The 24,706-nt window shown below is 35.2% G+C and overlaps 1 protein-coding gene across 1 annotated transcript; it reads right to left on the bottom strand.

The window, feature by feature from the left end:
• Nucleotides 1-598: 598 nt before the first annotated feature.
• cracr2aa (calcium release activated channel regulator 2Aa) lies at nt 599-24,095 on the bottom strand. The gene is made up of 18 exons (XM_084408619.1): nt 23,799-24,095; nt 19,049-19,305; nt 17,221-17,332; nt 16,884-17,073; nt 14,929-15,075; nt 14,395-14,485; nt 13,930-14,025; nt 12,739-12,926; nt 10,433-10,504; nt 10,309-10,354; nt 10,134-10,225; nt 9,518-9,869; nt 8,931-9,063; nt 7,634-7,715; nt 7,371-7,485; nt 4,023-4,124; nt 3,697-3,773; nt 599-1,836 (listed from the first exon to the last, which is right to left on the bottom strand). The coding sequence occupies exons 2-18, from the start codon at nt 19,241-19,243 to the stop codon at nt 1,752-1,754; spliced, it is 2,175 nt and encodes a 724-aa protein (XP_084264745.1). The 5' UTR covers nt 19,244-19,305; nt 23,799-24,095; the 3' UTR covers nt 599-1,751.
• Between the last annotated feature and the right edge of the window lie 611 nt (nt 24,096-24,706).

Here is a 24,706-nt window from a genome sequence, read left to right on the forward strand (position 1 = left end):
GCGTGTGGCCGGGGCCTTGGCCGTGAGTGTGGTCAGCCACCGAGATACAGGAGTCGAAGCCCTCACTAGGCCACTGCGACAATGGCAAAACAATAAAAGAACACTTTGTGGACCGTTTAAGGTCAGATATGACTTAAGATTTAGACCGTAACCTCATCCCTGATAGAGAGCATATGAAATTTTTCAGGTAATCTTTGCATACAGGAAATGTCCATACTGTGTACATTATATACACTACATACTAAGAGATACGGTACGCTATATAGAGCATAGCCATTGTGTATATCATAAATAAATAAATACCTGTTTGTATTATTTAAAAAAGGTTTGGAAACCATCCCACAGTGTAAGAGTATCTGCAAGATATAACAATATAAATAAAATATTTCCAAGAAAAAAAACACATGTAATGTCTATGCATTTTAAACATTTAAATACGCTATTTGAACGGGTAAAACCGGATTAACCGGTTTAACCTCAGGCTAAGCTTTAAGAACAATGCCTTTTCAATATCTGAATTCGTATTTTTTTGTGTTCATTGTTAGCTGGCATACATGCCTCCTCTTGCTATTTCATTGAAAGCACGAACCAGAATGAATGCAAACATAGTATTCTTTATTCCAACATATCACTCAAAATACATTTCTATTTAATATTTACACATGTATATAATAAAGCAGGAACATTTACAAGACTCCATGAGCGTGAAATCATCTAAAACGTTCACATGGTGTTTAAACTTAGTGCATTCTGCCCAGCTGTGATAGAGAATCAATGTGTGAATCCACATAACAACTCAATTTACAGATCAAGACTCATATTGTGATTACTGAAAAACTGAACGACTTGATAAAACACAGTATAAGCCTTATTGTTCATCTTAGATGTGCATAAGTCCACTGTCTGGTGGACAATTAATGCTTCCTTAAAAATGTGAGGAAATTGTTATTTATGGTAAGTGTGAAGAATAATAAATTCTGCGAGACTTTATGCACTGATTTAACACTGACTACATTAAATTACAAATACAGGCAATACAAATATATTACTGTTGGCACAATACATAAAATACAATCAAAAAGTGTTCTGAAATCAATGTTAGACAAAATCTATTTCAATAGATCAATCGTTTCAATGTAGTTAAAAAACAACAACACTGAACCCTGTTAAAACCGAATCCTCATGCAAACCATCTGCTTGCTTCATGGCAGTGTGTTAAAAATATTCATGCTGGTGAGAGGAAATAGAGACATTTTTCCATTTTTCCTTGCTAGGAATACTAAAGGAATAATTCAAGATGTTCAATCCATCGCGTAAGTAATAAATAATACATTTGTGCAAACGACTGTAAACAAACTAGCGTCTGTAGGAGCTTGTTTTGCTAATTTAAAATACACTTTCCTAGACCTTCATATTAAAAAGATGAAGTACAACAACAGCCAATACGAAAATACAACTTTGTATACTTCAATAGTGTGACGGGTGTTTGAAATTAACTTAATAGGGACGCGTTTGATGAATTCTAGTGTGTACATAACTAGAGTGCACTAAAGCCCTACATCTAACTGAAAACTCGTCCGTTTCACACTGTAAAGAGGTCGTGGTTTATATAAAAAAAAGACCAGACATCTTTAACTCTACAGTGGTCATACAAAAACGCTGACATTAAAGAAAACAGGAAGATAAGAGCAAGACAAACCAGATCAGCATTAACACCAAGGTTTCTGTGAGTGTTTATGGATGGCTTTCTACTAGCAGCAGGACTTCTTCTTAGCTGCGCTGTCTACTAGCGACACGGTTTTCTCTTTTTCTCTGTCCTCTTGTTCTTTCAGAACTCTGGCAGAGAGGGGAAAAATGTATGAGGTGCAGTACAGTACAATGTAACTAAATAATAATGTGTGAATTATGAGCTGGCTGAAACGTTAGTGGTGAAAATCGATCATTTTTGCAGTTGCATATGCAATTGACTTTTCCAGGTATAAGAATTGTTATGCTAACAGTCTATTCACTTACTGAAGCTTATTATTAGTATTATCAATATATAATTCTAGTATTTATCAATGTTTATCAAAATTTTAGGTTTAGTATTTTTGTCATGCATTTTTATGCAAATATTTTGTTTTTATAAAATCGCTTACATTTTTTTTATTTACGTTTTTTTTATATATAATTTTGATCCTTCAACTTAAACTTATTTCTGTTAGTTGCTAAGACAAATTGTTTTGTTTTTTTCATTTAATATTTATATTGTATTAAAGCTACACTGTGTAATTTTTTAAGTTGATTCTTAGAAAAAAACACTTTGTTCTTTCAAAATGATATGTGCTCATTCATGTGTAATTATTTCTACCAACGAATCAAATATTCTCATAAGCGTAGAATCTGCCATTTGGAACACATACGAGCGAGTCGCTCGAATGGCGGCAGCCATGTTGCGCCTCCATCTTGAAAATACATTAGCCAAAGAGGGACATACCCGGAAATTCAAGCTTCGCCTTTCGCGTTTTTACACTCAGTGGCACCGTGACGAACGCGAGAGGGAGATTACTCGCGACTGCCGGCAGATTTGAAATAATACGGCCACCGTAGGAGTTAAAACGCCCTCGGAATGGGAGGGGCTAGAAAGTAATATTCAGTTGGTAGTCATAAACAATTTCACCGCTAGATGGGAGAAAATCCTACACAGTGTAGCTTTAATAATAACAACAATACAGAAACAGACATGGTTACAAGTGTCTAGTGTAAAAAATTACATTTTTTTTAATAAAAATCTAACTAATCACTGGATTTTAAGCTTGTAAACTAAGGTTGGTGGCATAACATTTTGTTTAAGATTCACTTCAGAGCAAGCAAAGCAAACTGAAAAGTCATGAGTAGAAGTGTATATTTCATCATGTGTTTATGCAAGTGGAATAATCTGTATTTACTTGTTTAGCATGGACAGAAATTCATCTTCAACATTTCTTATTTTTCAATCTTTTCTATAAAACTGTTTGACAACTGGGACCACTGCGCCATTTTTTTTAATACCGATCTATTATTGTGGTCTCATAGATTACAGATAAACCCGGCACTAAACATGTAAAAACGAAACAATCCGTGGTTTGTTTTGTGGTTGTCAGGCAGTCATTTCCTGTCTAAGCGGCCCGTTCACACAAAAAGCATTTTTGCATTCAAGGGCAGTGGAATGGAGATGCATTTTTTAAATGCTGAACTTCTTTAAGCCTTGAGCTCTGCATTTTCAGAACAAGCATGTCATGCACGAAAAACGAACACAAATGTCAAATACATCCGTCTAGCGCATGTTTACATAGAAAAAAACATGGCAATTCTACACAGTGAAAAGCAAAAATGCGTTTAGTGTGAACAGGGAGGTTCTTGGTCAGATTAAACTGCAAAGTGAACCACAGAATATACCCGGAACATAAAAACACTCTTCCATATTCTGATTTTAAAAGAAATTAGTCATTTAATAAATTTGTTAATAAACTTATGTGTCCGTGTTACAGTGTAATTATTCATTTACATACTGAGTAATATGTACTTACTATAGGGTGGAATTAGGAATAGAAAGTTTCTTGTAATTATGTATAATTTACTGTTATTACTACAGTAAGTACATGTAGCATGTAAAATGTAATGTGCAACATGTAATGTACAGTAAGTACAAAATACAGTGTGACCATAAACTCTTACCTTGCCATGTGAATCATAGCCTCTGTCACATTGTGGCTTGAAAAAGCACTGCACTCATAAAAGATCAATTGAAAGTCCTGAAAGAGTGAACAGAATGACTTATGTTAAGAATAAAAAGTCATTCTTATGTCATTCAGTGTGGTTCTTAATGTCGGCTGAGAACAGGCAACAGTAACTGACAGGAAACCACTTCATATATCTCATCAAACTACACAATGATTCGTGATGTCTGAGCCTGTTCTTTTACTTGTTCATTTCAAGAGTGCCATGCTTAATGTGTTTAATGGTGATCCATTAGTGCCACTCCAGGGCCCAGATTCACTCACCTTGGCTAGCTTCTCTCCCGTTCCCAGCGGAATTACTCTCTGGCCGTCTAGATCTGTCTTATTCCCCAAGAGCATGATGGGAATGTCCTCACCTGCTCCCTCCTGTAGTATGAAAAAATGACAACCCCTTCCCATCATAACTATTGAAAACTGCAGTGATGATACCGTTTGCTTACTTGAAATAAGTTTTTTTGGTTAAGATATATAAGATATATATAAGCATTATTACTCCAGTCTTTAGTGTCATATGATCCTTCAGAAATCATTCTAATAGGCTGATGTACTGCTCAAGTAACATTTCTTATTATTATCAATGTTAAAGTCAGTTGTGCTGCTAAATAGTTTTGTGGAAATCATAATCATTTTTTTTTGTACGCTTTGATGAATAGAAGAATCATTTATGCTTTTTTATGCTTTTATTATAAATGTCTTTACTGTCTCTTTTGATCAATTTAATACATCCTTGCTGAATAAAAGTATATATATATATATATATATATATATATATATATATATATATATATATATATATATATATATATATATATATATATATATACAGTGCAATGCATAAGTGAATACACCCATGCTAAAGTTGACTAAAAAGAGGAATAAAAAATCATATTTTGGAAATTGAACTTAATGCCTTAATTTAAAAAATTAGGAAAAATCCAACCTTTAAGGACACCAATTTTCTTTGTGAATGAATAATGTATCGTAAATAAATAAATGTTCTTCCTTAAAATACATGGTGCATAAGTGAGTACACCCCTATGTTAAATTCCCATAGAGGCAGGCAGATTTTTATTTTTAAGTATTTTTTTTAAAAAAAAATTAGGATACTATGCATCCTGATAAAGTTCCCTTGGCCTTTGGAATTAAAATAGCCCCACATCATCACATAGCCTTCACCATACCTAGAGATTGGCATGGTTTTATTTCAGTTAGCCTAAAAGCTAGTTTGATTTGCATTGAGAGATGATCTTATGGAAAGTACCCCATGCCAATCTCTAGGTATGGTGAAGGCTATGTGATGATGTGGGGCTATTTTAATTCCAAAGGCCAAGGGAACTTTATCAGGATGCATAGTATCCTAAATTTTTTTTTTTTAAATACTTAAAAATAAAAATCTGCCTGCCTCTATGGGAATTTAACATAGTGGTGTACTCACTTATGCACCATGTATTTTAAGGAAGAACATTTATTTATTTACGATACATTATTCATTCACAAAGAAAATTGGTGTCCTTAAAGGTTGGATTTTTCCTAATTTTTTAAATTAAGGCATTAAGTTCAATTTCCAAAATATGATTTTTTATTCCTCTTTTTAGTCAACTTTAGCATGGGTGTATTCACTTATGCATTGCACTGTATATATACACATACACACACACACACACACACACACACACACACATACATATATATATATAAAACTAAGACTAAAACTATTGGTCAAAAAACATTTTCGTAAACTGAAATAAAATAAAAATTTCTAAAACTAAATGAAACTAACAACAGTTACTGAAAAACGAACTGAAACAAAATAATTAGCAAATATAAATAATCGTTTTCGTAATTAATAAGCTCTCATCCTGTACCGGAAAATCACTTTTTTCCATTCCACTGCGCTACTTTATTTTTCAATGACCATGGCGCTCGAGTCTCGTCTTTTGCAGCATCACGTGCATGACACAACGTTCTAAAAATGCGACACTCAAGTTAAATTAAGTTCAACTTTTCGAGTATCGAGACCTTTCGCTTTTTCCGCATTCCTCTGCCCGCGTCTTTTTTCCGTTTTTCAAAGCAAAACCGCTTTCTGTGTGAACCAGAAGCAGAAATGGCCAAATAAGTATTTACGTCATGTCTAGACCTTATGCAAAAGCTATACCTTAAATCCAGGTAAGATAACTATGGAAGCTTGTTTCCGCCACTGAATAAAACATTTTAAAAGATAATTGCGACTTTTTATCTCACAATTGCGAGTTTACATCTCGCAATTCTGACTTTATTTCTCAGAATTGCGAGATATAAAGTCAGAATTGCGTCTTATAAAGTCAGAATTCTGACTTTTTTTTCTCGCAATTGCGACTTTATATCACGCAATTCTGACTTTATATCTCAGAATTCTGACTTTATATCACGCAATTCTGACTTTATAACACATAATTGCGAGTTTATATCTCGCAATTCTGACATCTTTTCTCAGAATTGTGAGATATAAAGTCCAATTCTAAGGGGAAAAAAAAGACCCCAAGTTTTTTTGTTTATATCTCACAATTCTGACTTTATAACACGCAATTGCGACTTTATATCATGCAATTCTGACTTTATATCTCCCAATTGCGTGATATAAAGTCAGAATTCTGAGATATAAAGTCAGAATTGCGTGATATAAAGTCGCAATTGCGAGAAAAAAAGTCAGAATTCTGACTTTATAACACGCAATTGTGACTTTATTTCACGCAATTCTGACTTTATATCTCGCAATTCAGACTTTAAAACACGCAATTGCGACTTTATTTCACGCAATTCTGACTTTATATCTCGCAATTCTGACTTTAAAACACGCAATTGCGACTTTATTTCACGCAATTCTGACTTTATATCTCGCAATTCTGAGAAATAAAGTCAGAATTGCGAGATGTAAACTCGCAATTGTGAGATAAAAAGTCGCAATTATCTTTTATTTTTTTTTATTTTGTGGCGGAAACAAGCTTCCATAGATAACCATCTCATGTGAAACTAAACAAAATACCACACATATTAGACAACATACCACACTAAGCAGAAAACGGAAAAAACAAATAGCATGTCTATAGCCCAGAAATAGACGTACATTTGTCAGAGTAGAAGTAAACTAAATGTCTGGTCTGAATACAACATTTGAATTAAATATATAAAAACTAAAAACTAAAATTAAATATATAAAAACTAAATAGAAATGTGTTCACAAAATAAAAACTAAACTAAAACTAACAAAACCATTCATGAAACTAACTGAAATTTATAGGAAATTTGAAAATAATATTAAAATAAAAACTAATTTAAAAATGCAAAACTATAATAACCTAGTGTACCACTGATGGAAACAATTGGAAAAGGAAAACAAAAAAAAGCCAATTGCTACTTTCTATTACTAGTCAGAAGTAGGACGTATTGATAATTTAAGTGGAAAAGACATGTTCATAACTAGAGAGCATTTTATTGGACAAAATACATCGTTACCCCATTATTTCATTAAAATTCCAATCAATATCTTTAATAAACTTCATTTTAGAGGTTTATGTGTACATTAGCATACATTTAGTCTTTTACTCCTGAAGAAAGTGGAAATGAATCACTCACCTGCACGCTGGCCAGCCACTGCCTAACTGCCGTGAAAGTCTGCACACTAGTGATGTCATACACCACTACCACACCATCGACCTTGCGAAAAAACTGCTTGGTGATGCTGCGATACCTGACGGTGGAAACCCACAATGAAACTTTTGCATTCATCTGTTTTCTTAGTTAGCAGACACAATGGCACGATCAACAATCAACTAGGCCACTGATAACATACAAATTATGACTGATTAAACTTGTTTCTATTAGAAAATATCACTTGCCTCTCCTGTCCAGCTGTGTCCCACATTTGCAGGGCTACCTGGCTGTTGTCCACTGTTAGAGTCTTCACACTGAAGTCAATACCTGCACACACGTCACACACATGAAAGAAGTCAGTCTGAAAGAGGAGGAAGGGGGTCTGACATTTAATGTGTTCATGCTTTTTTTTCCAGAGGAAGCTCCACACGCACAAGCCCTGACTAAAGGGCAGATGGAATTGATTTGAGGTTTTAGTCAATACCAAGTTATTGATAAATGTTTAAAACCAGCTCAATATAGGAATCATGCAAATTGAGACACATTATGACACATTATTTTCATGTTATTGTTTATAAGTGCCATGTAAATAGTATGGTACTGAATATGATAATCGATCAATATCATAGCACATATCAAAATACTGTGGTATTACTGTATCATGGTATTGCCACATTGCTATTTTTTTAAGTTTGAGGTTAGTACGATTTTTTTAAAAGAAATCATTACTTTTATTCAGAAAGGACACATTATTGATCAAAACAGTGAATTTAACATGGTAAAAAAAATAATTAATTCAAATAAATGCTGTTTCTATTGATCAAAATGTTCCAGTTTACACAAATATATTAAGCAGCACAACAGTTTAACACTGATAATAAGAAATGTTTCTTGAGCACCAAATCAGCATATTGATGCTGATTTGGAATGATTTCTAAAGGATCATGTGACACTGAAGACTGAAGATTCAGCTTTACCATCACAGGAATAAATTACATTTTAAAATATATTTAAATAGAAACCAGTTATTTTAAATGGAAATTTCAAAATATTTATGTTTTTACAGTATTCTTATTAAATGAATGTAGAAATAGAAATTATTATTATTATTATTGACGCAAAAAAAATTAAAATAAAAAAAATAATGAAATGAAATGGCCAGTAAAGGCTATGACAAAATTCTATGACATCTATACTTAGTGTTATATTTGAAATAGTCCTGAGTGTGTTAAAGGATGAAATCAAGAGTCAGTAAAACCTCGTTTTGTGAGATTAAATATATTTTATATTATAGACAGTCAATAGACAGTCTCACTGTCATTAGAATGTCGAGAATTAACAGACCCAACAACATGGTGACAAGTTATGAAGTAAGCTGTGGACTCACACCCAAAGAAATAGGTTGAAGCAATATGAGGGTGTCAACCATGACAATTTTCATTTTGGGTGAACTAGTGCTTTATTGAGGCTATTTAGGTTAAATAAATCAAAAATACCTATATACACTAGTAAACATTAACAAGTAAATGGAAGGCCACTGACCTACAGTAGCACATGTACCAGTGTGGAAACAGTCATCACAGAAGCGACGTAAAAGAGACGTTTTGCCCACGCTGGAATTCCCAACCAGAATGATCTTAAACAAACGATCTGGACCTGAAATGGACCCTTCATCCTGAAAAAAAAAAATGATGGAAGGGTACCTCTATCAGCAGTGCTCATATGTTATACCCAATGTCCAAAATTAAATTAAAGATTTTATTTTCATTGAATGTATATATGTGTGTGTATTGCAATGTGTGTTTGTATGTTTTTCAGGAGATTTAAATTCTCCTGCCAAGCTGTTGTTGAAAATAAGAACTTGTTCTTAAGTGACTTGCCTGGTTAAATAAACTTATTCATCTAAATAACCCATTTCCACTATATAGAACCTTCTTTGTGCAATGTAAAGATCCAATGGATATATTCTAAATATATGTTGGTTATGTGTCTATTCAGAATTACTTATGAGCAGCAACCTTTTTATTTTGGGTATGTCAAATTGGCAAAATTGAGGCTGTATGGTAAAAGGTTATTTTTGAAACCTCAACAAATGTCCAAGGTTTTGACCAATCAAGTCATATTCTCACCGAGTGGACCGTCTCTTTGCCCACAGGCTGTCCCCTGGGTGAGGTGGGCGTGTGTGCGACTCCTAGAGGGGGTGAAACAGAGGTTGGAGTGCTGGTTGTGGGGTAAATATTGCTCATCTGGAGATCAATGCCCTCCTCCAACTCCTCATCTTCACTCCATTCTCTGAGCTGGGCCTGATAACCCTGCTGAAGGAGTTGGGGGAGGTGGTCCTCCTCAATTGAGATGATCCTCTGGAGCTGGTGTTTTGAAGGAGGTCGCCCATCTACCATGTCCTCCAGGTTCAGGCTGCGCCCATTTACGGCACTCACATTCTTCCGCTTAGAATGCGGCAGAACTTCTTCATCCTCGTCGCTGGAGACAACAACAGCCTATATTTAAATTTACTCCAAAATTACATGAGCAAGATGTAGTAGTATCTTTTTTGATAACTCAAACTATATCAAGAAAACCTCTTCTTATTGACTTCTTCACAATAAGATTTGATGTAACTTGGGTCTAAAATGACAAGTTCTTTTATCTCAGGAGACTCAAATCTTTTTTGATTTTGCAAGTTCACTGTATCCTTTCATCTTGAGTACCGTTGAGTGTACAGAGGGCATTTTCACACAACCTTACCTCTTGAATGACTGCTTCCGCTCAGCATGATTCACAGTAATTGATCCAGACCTTTGTGTCCATGAGAGTTTTGCAGCAGCAGTCTTTGGTTTCTGAGACACAGCAAACAATGACTTGAAAAAAGTCAAAATGCAGGATCAATACAATATCTTATATAAAGTCTATATGAACCTACTTGATAGCACATGTCTCTTTCATCTCGTAAGTGTTTGTTCATTTCCCTAGGAGGAATTAAATAGAAAACACATTTCAATTCTGGCCAAACATAAAGATCTTCTCCATTTATAGCAATTTCTTACCTTAGCAAATCAAGCTGCTTGAGAAGACTTGCCCTCTCTCTTTGCAGGCTTTCTGTAACCCTATAAACCTCCCTGAAGAAAACACAAACTCTTTTAATGAGTTTAGCAACAAGACTGATAAAAAAATAAAACAAGGGACATAATGTACAAAAGCTGACATTATGAGAAACCAACATTAAATAAACAAGTAAATAATCTCATTTTCATTACGGTAATATCAAGAAACGAAATTGTGATATATTATTTAACTGTATGCTGCATAAATCAGCACATTAGAATGATTTCTGAAGGATCATGAGACACTGAAGATTGGAGTAATGATGCTGAAAATTAAGCTTTCATCACAGGAATAAAGCACATTTTAAAATATATTCAAATATAAAACAGTTATTTTAATTTGTAACAATATTTTGCAAGATTCCTGTTTTTATTGTGGTTTTTTTATGTAATAAATGCAGCCTCGGTGAGCAGAATAGACTTCTTTCAAAATCATCAAAAATTTTTATATTTAACTTTTGACAGGTGTATATATAAACACACAGTTGTAAACAAAATTATTCAACCCCAATTGCAAATCAGGTTTATTGGCAAAATGTACAGACTTGCAGCTTTTTGCAATGAACAAATCAAACAAAAGTAATTGAAATAGCTTATCACAACAAATGTTTCAAGTGGTTTGCCCAAATTCAACTGAAAATCCAAATTTGAATGACTTCTGCAGTCTCAAAATGATTCAACCCCTTCATGACAAGCATCTTCAGTACTTAGTAAAACACCCTTTTGGTGTTATGATCTGCTGCAAGATGACCAGATGTATAACCAGACACCAGCTTCTGGCAGTGTTTCTGAGGAATCTTAGCCAAGTCCTCATGAGCAATGGCCTCCAGTTCAGTAATATCATTGGGTTTGCGTGCTGCAACCTCCTTCTTCAAATCCCACCAGATTTTCTATGGAGTTCAAGTCAGGTGACTGTGATGGACACTAGAATCTTCCAGGACTTCTTCTGCAACCAAGCCTTGGAGGAATTTGAGTTATCCTTGGGATCATTGTCCTGTTGGAAGCTCCAATGACGCCCAAGCTTCAGCTTCCTTACTAACGTCATTTCCTGATGTGCAAAAATGAATACAAACTTGCCTTCCACACGCTGCAGGTATCCAGTGCCAGAGGATGCAAAGCAGCCGCAGAGCATCACCGAACCACCACCATGCTTAACTGTAGGCAGTGTGCTCTTTTAAGCATCTGCTTCATTCTTGTTCCTCCAGACAAACTGGTCATCCATAAAGCTGAAAAGTTTCCAGTTTTGTTTCATCGCTCCACAGAACAGAATCCCAAAATTTCGGTGGCTTATTTTTATGATTTTTAGCAAATTGGAGTCGACTTTTCTTGTGCTTTTGGGTCAGTAGTGGTGTACGTCTTGGAATTCTGGTATGCGTTTAGTATGCTTAGTGTGCAGATGAAACCTCAGTGCCTGTTGCCACCAAATCTTGCTGCAGGTCTTTTGTAGTCACTCAGGGGTTTTTCTGAACCCGTCTTCTCAGAAATCTGGTTGCAGCCGTTGATAGCTTCCTTATTCTGCCCCGTCCAGGTAGTGTAACCACTATTCCTTTGACTGTGAACTTGTGAACTTCCAACTGTCTCTCTAGGAACATTTAATGCCTTCGCTATCTTTTTGCATCCTGTTCCTTGTTTGTGAAGAGCGATGATATTTTCTCTTAACTTTTTGGACCTTTCTTTTGACTTAGCCATATTTCTAACATGCAGTCAAACGTGACACTCAACAAACCTAGCCAGTTCAGATATTTCATGTGTTCTAGCTCAAGCACGCCTGGTGCAACTAATGAACCCTTGATTGGTTGCATCAGGTGTGCTTGAGACAACACCTGTTTTGCAGATTCGTGCTGTTGTGAGAGATTCTACTCAGGGGGTTGAATAAATTTGAGACCGCAGAAGTTATATTTGAGGGAAACCACTAGAAAGATTTGTTGTGTTGAGCTATTTCAATTACTTTTGTTTCATTTCTTCATTGTAAACAGCTGGACGTCTTTTAATTGTCCCAATAAACCTGATTTGCAATGGGGGTTGAATAATTTTGATTACCACTATACTATACTATACTATACTATACTATACTATACTATATATATATATATATACACTGTAAGATCTGAAATGGGTGTGTCAGATATGGGGAGACAAACACCACCCCAAAATATGCAGGGCTGGTGGTACTCCAGGACAGGTTTGAGAACCACTGTTCTAGATGATTTCCTAACATCCAACATCCTAACATTTCATAACATCCTCACATCTCTCGCTCCTCGTGCAGGCGTGAGGACTGATCCTGCAGCAGCATGAGTTGCTCCTGGGCCAGGCTCAGCTCCTGGGCGGTGTGTTCCAGCTCACGGCTTAAGTCGTCATTATACTGTTTGAGTTTGACGTTCTCCACGGCCGTCTCTCGTTGCTCACTGTGCAGCTCTCGACACTGACTCTCCAGCTAACGGAGATCAAACATCACACGTGTACACACAAATTAAACATTTGAGCTATCATCAAAAACAATTGAAGCACAAAAAGATATTTAAAACAGTCTTAAATCATGCTGAATAAAATGACCATCAGGTTTTACACAAATGTTTGGCATACATGCCAGACATGCATTTTTACACCACTATCAAGAAATGAGATGGCCTTGGAAGTGTTATTGTGAATGTTTGGCTGGGACATTGTGGGAGGAATGAATTGATAAGAAAGCTCTTGCACTCATGCTTTTACACACAGCTATGCTGCTAAATATAGACACAAAAAGGACACAATACCATGTCTTTAACCAAACATGCAGTACCAAACTTTAGCTCAATCTTTACATAAAAGTCAAACACATTAGCGCAGACAGAAAGTCAGTTTAATCACTTTTGCACAAAGTTGCATTGCAGCAATAAAGAAAAGTAATTTGGTTTAGTTGTTCACAGATGAGAAGAAAATGAAGCTTGTAATGAGAGAAGCAAAGGAAGCATTAAGACTTGTTACTTTCTGTTCATTCATTAGCATTGAAAGGCTTTGCTGGGTTTTGTTTATTGTGTGTATAGATCAGCATTTATTTGTGTGTGCGTCAGACATGGCTTTCTAAAATTTGAACATAAATTTCCAGCAAATGATCTACAACACCTGCTGATTGTGTTACACAATCTGAGAAAAATATGTCAAACCTGAGTAAGATTTATATGAGTTAGAGTTCTTAAAATTTAGATGTTAATTTGTTCTTGAGTAAAAGTTACTTCAGAATTAAAACTCTTTCAGGAAAAGATCTCACTCTCTGTGTAATTCCTATTCAAATATACAGTATATGTATATATGACGTTGGTTGTCATTTCCTTAATTTTATTTAACTACAGTGTATTGTTCAAATAGTGAATGTATGAGCAATTACCTGATACATTTAACTAGTTAAACTGGTTTGGTATCGACGTAAACAAGCAAAGGTATTAGTTGTGACCAACCCGTTTCTGTTTGTTAGAAAGAATTTCCAGTTCTTTCTCCTTAGTGGACAGTTGATACTCCAAGTCCTGACTGCGAGACAAGAACCGATCGGAATCCTGGAGAACATAAAAATCACATGAAAATTTACCAATTTTTACACTTTACTATAGAAGCCCAGGAACCAAATATCTGATCAAAGGGACATATAATGCAACATCAAGAGCTGTTTTTATCTCTAAAGACCATACATAGTTCTTTATTGGTCAAAGTAAAAAGACACCTCTCCTAAATCTCTATGATATTCTGGTCTCTACATATGTCTCAGATGATCCCTCCTTCAAAGCAGTTCTATAAGATTTATTCTCTTCATTGTATAGTCCTCCTTTATGCTTTCCTTAAAGTGTACAATTTGAGGTTAATGTTAATATATTGTATACTCAGGGTTTAGGATTATTTCAAATGGCCAGTTGTAATAAAAGCTTCACCTCTAAGAGTATCCTGTCTTTCTCATTCTTGATCTGTTGCTCCATTTCTTCATACAGCCTCTGGATTTCATCATCATGTGTCATCGCTTTCCTATTAAATATGTCAGGATCAATCAAAAAGCTTGGTCACATCAGTGTTAAAGTAATAATATAATATATATAAAATATTAAACGCTATTCAATGCATTCACGGAATGAGAAAGATTTCCCTATTTTTTACTCGTACTAGTGTTTTTATTATCTCGGTTTGCTGGGAGAGAATATTAAAGTTAGAAACAAAGGCAGACAGAGAAATATTCTAGGAGAAAAAGCAGCATGATATCATCTTTCATTTCCAATAAATGCCATGCATATGTGATAACTGGCAGGTCAGACTGACATATTTCAAAAATATGCCTTTAAAAGCTACAGTAGAACAAAGACATGTAAATGAACCAAAAACAGTTGTATATGACTACAAATATAACATCTTTTTTAAAATGCATGATGTGTTAACATTCTAAAAGGAATAAAAGTGCTAAAGTGATATCTGACCTTTTAAGGGCAGTCTCCATCTCTTTCCTCTCCTGGTTGGCCTCTTTGATCTGATAAGTGACCCTGGAAAGGAATTCCTCAAAATTGGACAGGAGGTGAGGCTCGTCTCTTCTGAGCTGGGCCCAAAGACTCCGCACCTCTCCTGGACTGAGACATCACAACACACTTACTGCATCATATATCTTATCAAATTACTGTTTGTAAAAATAAAAAAAAACACACAACAACTCAGTTTTAAAGTTTGCTGTATGTTTTATCTTTACATAAAGTAAGTTTTATCTATTGTAGTATCTTGCATCACACTCCACAAACAATGTGCTCCAACAAGCGAATGAAAAGTTTCTCAGGGGAATGCAAATGTTTTGCGAGGAAACGCAAAGTTTACTTGGGGAACTCAAAAGCATTGACTTCACTTATTATTTTTCCTCCCATCTCATATTTCAGATATGATATATCATATGCATTAGTCTCGCATAGCCAGACCTTCAGACTCCATAGCAGCTTTTATTGGCCAAGGACCGCCCAAGATTATGGGTGAATTCTAAATGCCGTTTTTGCACCCTTGAAGGGCACTTCGAGAAGGTGGTGCCATTTGTAGGCACGTTCTAATTGAATGTGAACAACTAAATCCCTTCAAGGAAATATTTTAATTAATTATGGTCATGTTCTGCCCTTCGGAGTGAGTAGAGCATAGGGATGCACACTTCCAATAGGAATTTGTCCTACATCTGACCAACATGTAAAGCAACCAATCACAGTTCATTTTGTTCCACGTCATGTTTAGGGGTGTGAAAATGTAAAGTCAATGTCCCCACAATAACATGCTGCAACAATGGTGCTGGTAACTTCACATACTTTTGAAAATCCAACGTTTAGTTGATCCTGATAAGTGCTTATTGTCACAGTTGTAAACACGACGGCTTTCTTCTTCCATAAGAGGGTTTGGCATTATGACGGCTTTGTATCCAGACGGACCGTCAAAGAACGTGACACACATGTCTCCCGTTAATCCTGGAGAATTCAACCAATCAGATGACGACTCTAAAACTCCTGAAGTGTTGTGTGCCATATGCATCAGACGTTCTGCAAACGGTCGGTGGCCGCGAAGTCTGAGGCTGAGACTAGAAATGCATATCAGAATCTAATCCAAACTGTCAGCTTCCCCTTTGAAAAAGCAATAACCGTACACAAGGATTACAGTCAGTCAGAAGGATGAACTTTTATAATTGATGTCTTCCACCATCACCGTTTGCCTTTTAGGAGTGGCGGTAGTTTGCTGAAAGTGCATCCGGTCATGCGTTACAAAAATGGGCTCAACTCACCATATGGTGAATGAGAAGACAATAATTGATTTGTATTAAAATCCCTTGGTCTTATCAAAGGTGCCTCCCTTTGGGAATGTGCTGTCTCTTATTTATTTATTTAACGTCAAATCAACAAGAAAGGTTAATTTTATGACAAACTAAAAGTAAAATTTTAAATAATCATAATATCAAAAGGAAAAACTTTACAAAATAAAGGAATTTCTATACAACAATATAAAAAGTATATAAGCACATTAAGTTATTTAAGATATTTGATATAAAATCTAAACCAATTCCCAGGAGAAGGGGGAAAATGTGTTATCTCTTACTATTGACTGTTTGGGAGGAATTTATATCTATATGTTAACTTCATATGGCTTGTTAATTTAGAGTAAATACACTATTTAAATGATATGATTAGGAATTTAGAATTACAATAACTGTAGTTATTATAGATAGAAATACACAACTAATGCGTTTGAAACATGAAAGCAGTATCTTAGCTAGTGTAGTTCCATGCAAGAAAACGTCCACTGATGTTTAAAAAATAATTACAATATATAACAACCTAAAAAAGAAAATCAATTATAGGATCCATTTCAAACAGAGGTAGACTTTCCAGTAAGTGTGGCTGACTGAAATGACACTCACTCTTCAAAGATGTTGCTCGCCCCCAGGTTCTCCATTAGCATGCAGAAGTGTTTCTCCTCATCATCCTCTGCCCTGCTGATTCTCTCCTCCCATTGGTTCTCGTAGAGCACTTCCGGAGACATTCTTGAGACCGGCTCCTCACCTGCATGCGGCTCTACTGGCGCCACACCAGGGCCAAACATGAACTCACCTGAATAGACATAAACACATTAGCAAGTCAATTATATAGACAACCCAAAATACAACATATAGTATAAATCAAGGAAAAAGTGTGTGTGCTTTTTAAATGACTGCTGTATGGATTCAAATCTGAACCGCCAAAGCAATGCAAACGTACTAAAGCCAGAAGAGAACTCCTCAAAGGTCAGATATCCATTGCCATCCGTGTCCAAAGTGTCAAACACATTCTCAAGTTCGTCAGCACTCAGAGGAAGCTCTCCATTTAACCTCTACAACAACATGACAAATGATACAGACGTTATGAGAAGCACAATGCATTTTGAATTTCACTATAAAAACAAACCAAACCACATATTCCCCAGTTCTTTACTAGGTTATTTGTGTCATGACCAAAGTTTTAAACAAGGCTGACGTTTGACACATTTAAAATCAAACACGCTGTATCTTTCAGTGATCAACCCCAGTTAACATACAGCAAGAATGTTACTATTCTTAGGAAGCAAATAACACACCCTTGTGTGGGAACCTGACAAATGTTTGCTCAGATATGTTTTAGTATCAGCTGAATATTGTCCTTTGGCTTTTTCTGTACTTGTAGAAGTCAGTTGTAAATGCTGACAGACGTGTGAAAACATTTGCGTAAAGATGCGCACAAACTGTGAGCCATCACCCTTTTCCTCCGCAAACCAACGTGACAGCTTCTAACAACAGTAATAAACCTCACGTAGCTTTTTTTTTTTTTTAACAGCCTGAAGGTTTAGAAAAAAAAAAGCTGCTCTTTGAAACACCAATAGTGTTGTCAGCGTTTTCTGCCAGACCCAACATGTGGTAGACCCATGATGCAAGTTACTTTGCCAAAGACGTAAATGTTTTGTCACAGTTTTCATAGCATGTTCACAAAGATTTAATAGAAAGATTTAAAACCGCGGGATCCATTTCCAAACTGGTCGAAATAATAAGAGCCATAATTTAAATAAAGATGAGGAACCAATGTTTATTAATGAATGTTCCACAGACACTGGATCAAAGCTGTGATGCTTTTGAAAGAGGCTCTTCAGAGCAGGACTTCAAAGGAAGCCTGTACAATCAATGGAAGAGGTGATCGAATCTGCACAATAATACAACTGAAGGGGTGGTCTCAAAACGCCTACCCCAATTCCAGGATGGTCTCACATGCTCCTTCGATTCTGACATCAGAAGCTGAAAATCCACCCTATATATATATATATATATATATATATATATATATATATATATATATATATATATATATACACACACACACACATACAGCAATTTTTAGCTGATATATTTTATATCTGATAGCTGAAATATTTTAGACCTTAAAATAAACATGTAAAAGATAGATAGAATTGATAGGTAGGATGGACGGACGGATGGATGGATGGATGGATGGATGGATGAAGATAAAATTCACTCACAAAGAGCAATTTTTGGCTGATGAAATCATTTAGAGTTTAAAATAAACATGTACAAAATGATAGATAGATAGATAGATAGATAGATAAAGCTTCAATGCTTTTTACAGGCCTGGAAATTACAGTTGAAAAATCTTGATATATCCATGTTTTCCAAGACTGTGGGAACCCTTATATATCTTTAGTTCTTTTTTTGTTAGGTAAAAAGAAAAGAATCAAGTTTCAGTACAGAAGCATGTTGTATTTAATTTGTACTTTTTCCAAGACCAAATTGCCAATTACATATTTAACAATCTGTGTCATTAATTTTTATTATTATTATTTTACAGTGAATTACTTCAGATCGCCGTTTATGGTCTGTTGCAAGTAAACAATTTAATGGGTGAACAAACACAAATTTGATCAATTAGCTCATGGTTCGCAGCTGAAAGAATGCCAGGAAAACCAGATGATACATTTTGGGGGTTTTCATTCTTCTTTACCTATAAAACTCCCTAATCACAAATTACATGGACGCCTAGTTTTTTCCCTTCCCAACATCCTTACCTGCATATCCCGTCGTGTAATGAAGCCTTTGCTCTCTATGTCACAAATCTGGAAGAACTCTTTGGTCTTCTCAAGCACAGCACTGCAGTTGCTGTCACTGGGCGTCCCCTGCCTGTCTTCTCCCCTACGATGGGACGCCCGATCCACCTTGGAGCCACAGGTGTTGAAGGTGGAGAAAGATGCCATGGTGTCCATGTGTGTGTGTGTGTGTGTGTGCGTATGTGTGTGCGAACTCTCCTTCCTCACATGGGTCAGCCCTTGACAGAAGAGAAGAGCAGAGAGAGAGAACAAAGCTTTTGAGTTACACCACATCACATCCTCTTAGAGTGCCGCCAAGCACCATCTCTTAGCAACCACCTCTTTAATTAGACAAAGGGGGCACGGAGATGGGCACAGGAAAAGAAAGAGCATTAAAAATAAAGAGAACGACAGATTGAGAGAAAGCGCCAAGGTGTATATTTAGACAGGTTATGTTTTTCGAGTAAAGAGGGTCATACACTTGTCCATTTTCTGAATTCAGAGAAAGCATCATTGCATTTGCTGGATTGTCATACAATGCTGTATTTACAGAAAATGCTCTTAAGAGGAGAAACCACAGATGGATCTGCTTTCAATTGTTAGAGAGCTGTGTCCAAAAGTTTGTGGTCTGTAAGGCATTACAAAAAAACGAATAATACATCAGCACAAGTGTTTTCAACATTGATGACAGTAATAAGAATGTTTCTTGAGCAGCAAATCAGTATACTAGAATGATTTCTGAAGGATCATGTGAGACTGAAAATGCAGCTTTGCCATCACAGGAATCAATTACATTTTAAAAAGTACAATACACATAAAAAAGTAATAATAGTAATAATTTTTTACAATCTTAATGTTTTTACTTGTTTTTTTTTTTAATGCATTTAGTCAAATAAATGCAGCATTGGTGAGCATAAGAAACTTATTTTAAAAACAGTTATATTACAAAAAACAAACAAGAAAAAAACTGGTAACTATAGCACATTCTTTTAAACTTGCTGCCACAATTCTAGGATGTTGTGAGTGGTTGCCAGGGTGTTGCTATGTGCCTTCTAAGATGTTCTGAGTGGTTGTTATTATAAACATGTTGCTATGCTGTTGCTTGTGTTCAATCTATAGGTGTGTGGTGTTTCTTTACAAAGTGAAGTCGCCAACTACTGGCCTGGCATGTATAATACAGCGTTTTTAGTCGTTTTTATGGTTGTTCGTTTGTCTGTACACGAAAAACGCCAAGAAAGTAACGATTTTTTTAAATCTTGAACATGGGATGGAAACGGTGCTTTATTCGCAAATGTTTTATAAAATTTAAATTTAAATTCGCAACTTTGGAGTGAACATACGTATTGTTTGTAACTATTTAGTACTGTACATAGATATGAGCGTATTACATGTTTAATTAGGCAACTTTAAGATGGGTTCTTAGTAAAAACTCATGTCATGCCTCTCCCAAAATTTTTGAAAGGAACTTTAATTATGCCTACATCAACCCCTACAAACTAGCCTATGTGTGGCACTTGCATATCAGTCCTTGGCTGTCAAGAATAGCAGAAACTAGAAGACTGTCTCTCTTATTAATGGAATACAGACGTTATTTGTTCAGTGACCACAAGCTGAACGTTAATGGGATTGATGGAAGCTGACAAGCCATGCCACAAAGTGGTGCTTTGCATTTCGTCTGGGGTATTGACTGGGAAATCCACAAGTTTGCTGTGAAACCGAATGATACTTTCAGTGGCCTTATAAACCTGACCAATAATCACAAACTCCAAAATAGCCCACTAAAGAAAGACCAAAATCATGTCCTCCACAGGCGAATTTATGTCACAGGGTCTTCAACAAGACTAGATCTAACTCATTTAAAAAAAAAAAAATTTTTTTTTAAATGTGTTCAGATAAAGGTCAGATAAATGTTTCCTTCCACATTTTTGATTTTGTTCATATTTTTTTCTGAAATAAGACAAACATTAATAGTGATGAACACCAAAAGAATAGATGGACTTAGATGAATATTTGAGTAATCAAAAATGACTTTAGGGTCAAAATGGAGCCAAATTACATTTCTAAAATGACTTTAGAAAGAAATGGCAGCATAATTATTTTATTTTTAAGGAAATTGGTATGTCAGAAGTTAAATATGTTGACTTTAGAAATCTTTGTTTCATTACATTCCAATGGTGACGATTTAAAAAAAATGGGAAAAAGCATTCTCCTTCAAAGTGTGCATACCTGCAACTCAAGAAGTATTAAAGATATCTCAATATCCTTTTAGATTCTGGTCCTTAAACTTTTCTTTTGGTAAGTTCATTTTAAAAGGCCCTATATGGTTAATTCCAAGAGATATAGTGTTTTCAATGCAGCTCCATGGGCAAATTGTTTGACCTTACCCATTTTCAAATGTCAAAAACCAAATGTGGGTGAATTTTCAAACAAATGATACTTATTGTATTTAAAGAGGAAATGTCTAAAGAATGAATAATGTTGAAACTAGGATTGTATCTTCTTTCCTTTTATCAAAACAACTGCATTAAACCTACTAATTTTAACAATATTTTAGTACCAAAAATACACCGAAATGGCCAGTAGGCACATTAACTTCCTTCCAGAGATTTCTGACACATTTCTGAAATGCAAAAGTGAGAAAAAAAGTATTGCACCATCTAAATAGCCATGTTTTTCTTATTCTTAACAGTACATTTTTAGACTCCAAAAAAAGTCAAGATATTAACATTGTTGTTTTTATGTGAATAAACAAAGACAATTTCACTTTTAACATTATTCATTCTTAAGGCAACAAGGATAACTAAAGACAACAGAATTTACTAATAGACCTACGCATCTGTGTAAAAATAAAATGATGCTGCCATCTTTCTAAAGTCATTTTCTCCCCCTATAATTTGGCTTTAAATTTTAAGTGAAAATTTTTATTTTGACCCCCCTCTACAAAATAGTGGATTATTCAGTAATCCATGGCATTTCATATTTTGGCTTTCATTACTATTTATGTTTGTCTTTCTTCAGAAAAAAAATAGTATTAACAAAATGTACAATTTGAGGTAGGTAACTGTGACCCAGCTACAGTTCAAACGTAATGTTTAGACTCTGTATCAATTACAATTATTTTAAAGGCTTTGCAATATAAGTATCATAATGAAATATACAGTAGTACCATATGTGTATTGTGTTTACACATGTAATTATAGGCCAGACTTAAAATGCAACATTACGTTTTGGGTTCAGTAAGATTTTCTTAAATGTTTTTGAAAGAAATCTCTTATGCTCACCCAGGCTATAACTGTATTGATCAAAAATACAATAAAACTGTAAAAGAGTGAAATATAATCACAATTTAAAATAACTGTTTTCTATTTTAATATATTTTTAAAGTGTAATTTATGCCTGTGATGGCAAAGCTGAATTTCAGCATCATTACTACAGTCTTCAGTGTCACATGATCCTTCAGAAATCATTCTAATATGCTGATTCGGTGCCAAAGAAACATTTCTTACTGTTATCAATGTTGAAAACATGGTTAATATTTTCAGGATTCTTTGATGAATATAAAGTTAAAAAGAACAGCATTTAATTGAATTTTAACATATATTAACCGGCACTTTTGATCAATTTAATGCATCTTTGCTGAATAAAGGTATTTTTTTAATTCTTACTGACCTCAAACTTCTGAATGGTAATGTAGTCTACTGTATACCAAATGGTCGCCTGACCTGATAAAGTTTAAAGAACCCCAGTCTATCTATTGACATTTCTTTGCATCATGTGTAAATTCTTTACTACATTTCAGGAAAAAGAAAATAAGTTGATCTTAGCCTATTGAGTTGTCCTTTCACCAGAGCTACTTCATCCTTTTGTGAACTTCCTTCAGAAGGAATATCATTACCGCTTTGCATGAAACCTTTATCTATGCTGCCATGTTAATAAAGAGAACACTGTACTGTACTATGAAGTTCAAACAGTTTAGGTTCTTGGATAAAGTTAAATATCACGTCTAAAAACCAGACTGGATACAGTAGTCAACATTTGAAGTGGATCAAAAAGGTTAATCAAAGATGTCCTAAGACAAGAATGGGTATTGTTCAAAATGCATGTAGAACTTTGATGAAAGGTTTTGTTCCACTTCAAATGTTGACTACAGTATATATAGGCCTATATATATATATATATATATATATATATATATATATATATATATACACCTAACACTATCATCAGCTTCTTTAGTTTAGCACAAACCATCCACAGTTGTGTGTCCCTGTAGGTTCAACAAAGATCTTACACTATGCAAACATTACGTTGTATCAAGAAAGTTTGTCTTGCCAGTCTAGTTAGACAACACTGGACTGACACAGTAGCCTAGCTAAAGACGATGCCTAGAGAGTCTCTAAATTTAAAGAGAACAAAACAGTTGTGTTACTAAATACACTGTTCTTGCCTATCACATAGAAAGTGAAGTGCAATGTCAAAGACAAAAAAATATATAAAAAAATAATGCACTTTCACAGATGGACCAAAGTGTCGTGTACAACATGAAAAACAATATGCAACTCTACAAGCAGTTTATGAAAACAGGAACACTAGTTTCCTCCTCTCAGTAGGAGATTCCTTCACACACTTTCTTTCACACTTCCTGTTCAGAGTTGCCAAAGCACAGAACGCAGAAATGGTTAAGTAAGTTAAACGCAGATCTAGGGAAAAAAAAAAAACCCAACAACTTTACCTTTAAACAGGCAGCCGTTGATGTTACTTCATAAAATCCACCCATGAAGCGACCATCTCGTATTGAAAATTAGTCTACCTAATATTAAGAGTGAAACTTTTTCTCACACTCTTGAAGTGACATTGACTGCAGACAATTTCTGCAAAGCAAAGACTGAGGCTGAAGTTTAATTGAACGTCCAGAAGATCCTGAAACTGAAGCTGACCGCGTTAAGGACACATGAGAACAGAAAGCTGGCGACAAGTTTGATCAAACACTCACTGCTGCGCGTTCACGGGGAGGGACACTCGCGTCCACGTGGACCTGCATCCGTCTGTTCCTATAGCAACGGAGGAACGCACGCGGAAGTTGGTCGTGTGTAGTTCTAAATAGAACTAACAAGTTACGTAATAAAATGACAGAGTAGTGAACTGAATATTTGAATTTATTATACTGCTCTGCTGCACTCCGTTACACAGCGCTCTGTATATTGTTTGGATGACAAAAAGGTTTAAAAGTTACATTTATTCTGGTCATGGTCAACGTCAGCGGTCCAACAGCGCTCGCCAATATTATTGACATGACCAATCAAAGTAGGCGGGGTTTACTGGTCGCAGAAGCAGAGCGCGAAGCGTCAGTTTAACGTTGAAAGAGGTAAGATGTAAAAAGCGAAACATTTAATACGTCAACTGTTTTACGATATAAATATTAAACGACCGACAGTAACATCCAGTGATGCAAACTACTCGACTTTTTTTCTCAAATATGGCCGTTTTGAATTGAAATGAGTGTTACGAGACAAGAAACGTTTACGCTTTCGACATCTAGGCATACAAATAAAAGTAGGCTATGTCTATGTGTTCATATTTTAATGTAAATATTATTTTCAAATAGTTCAAAATTGTTATTTCCCAACTTAGAATTTCCTT

Source organism: Rutilus rutilus (genome assembly GCF_951802725.1).
Source record: "Rutilus rutilus genome assembly, chromosome: 5".
Classification (NCBI taxonomy): Eukaryota; Metazoa; Chordata; class Actinopteri; order Cypriniformes; family Leuciscidae; genus Rutilus; species Rutilus rutilus.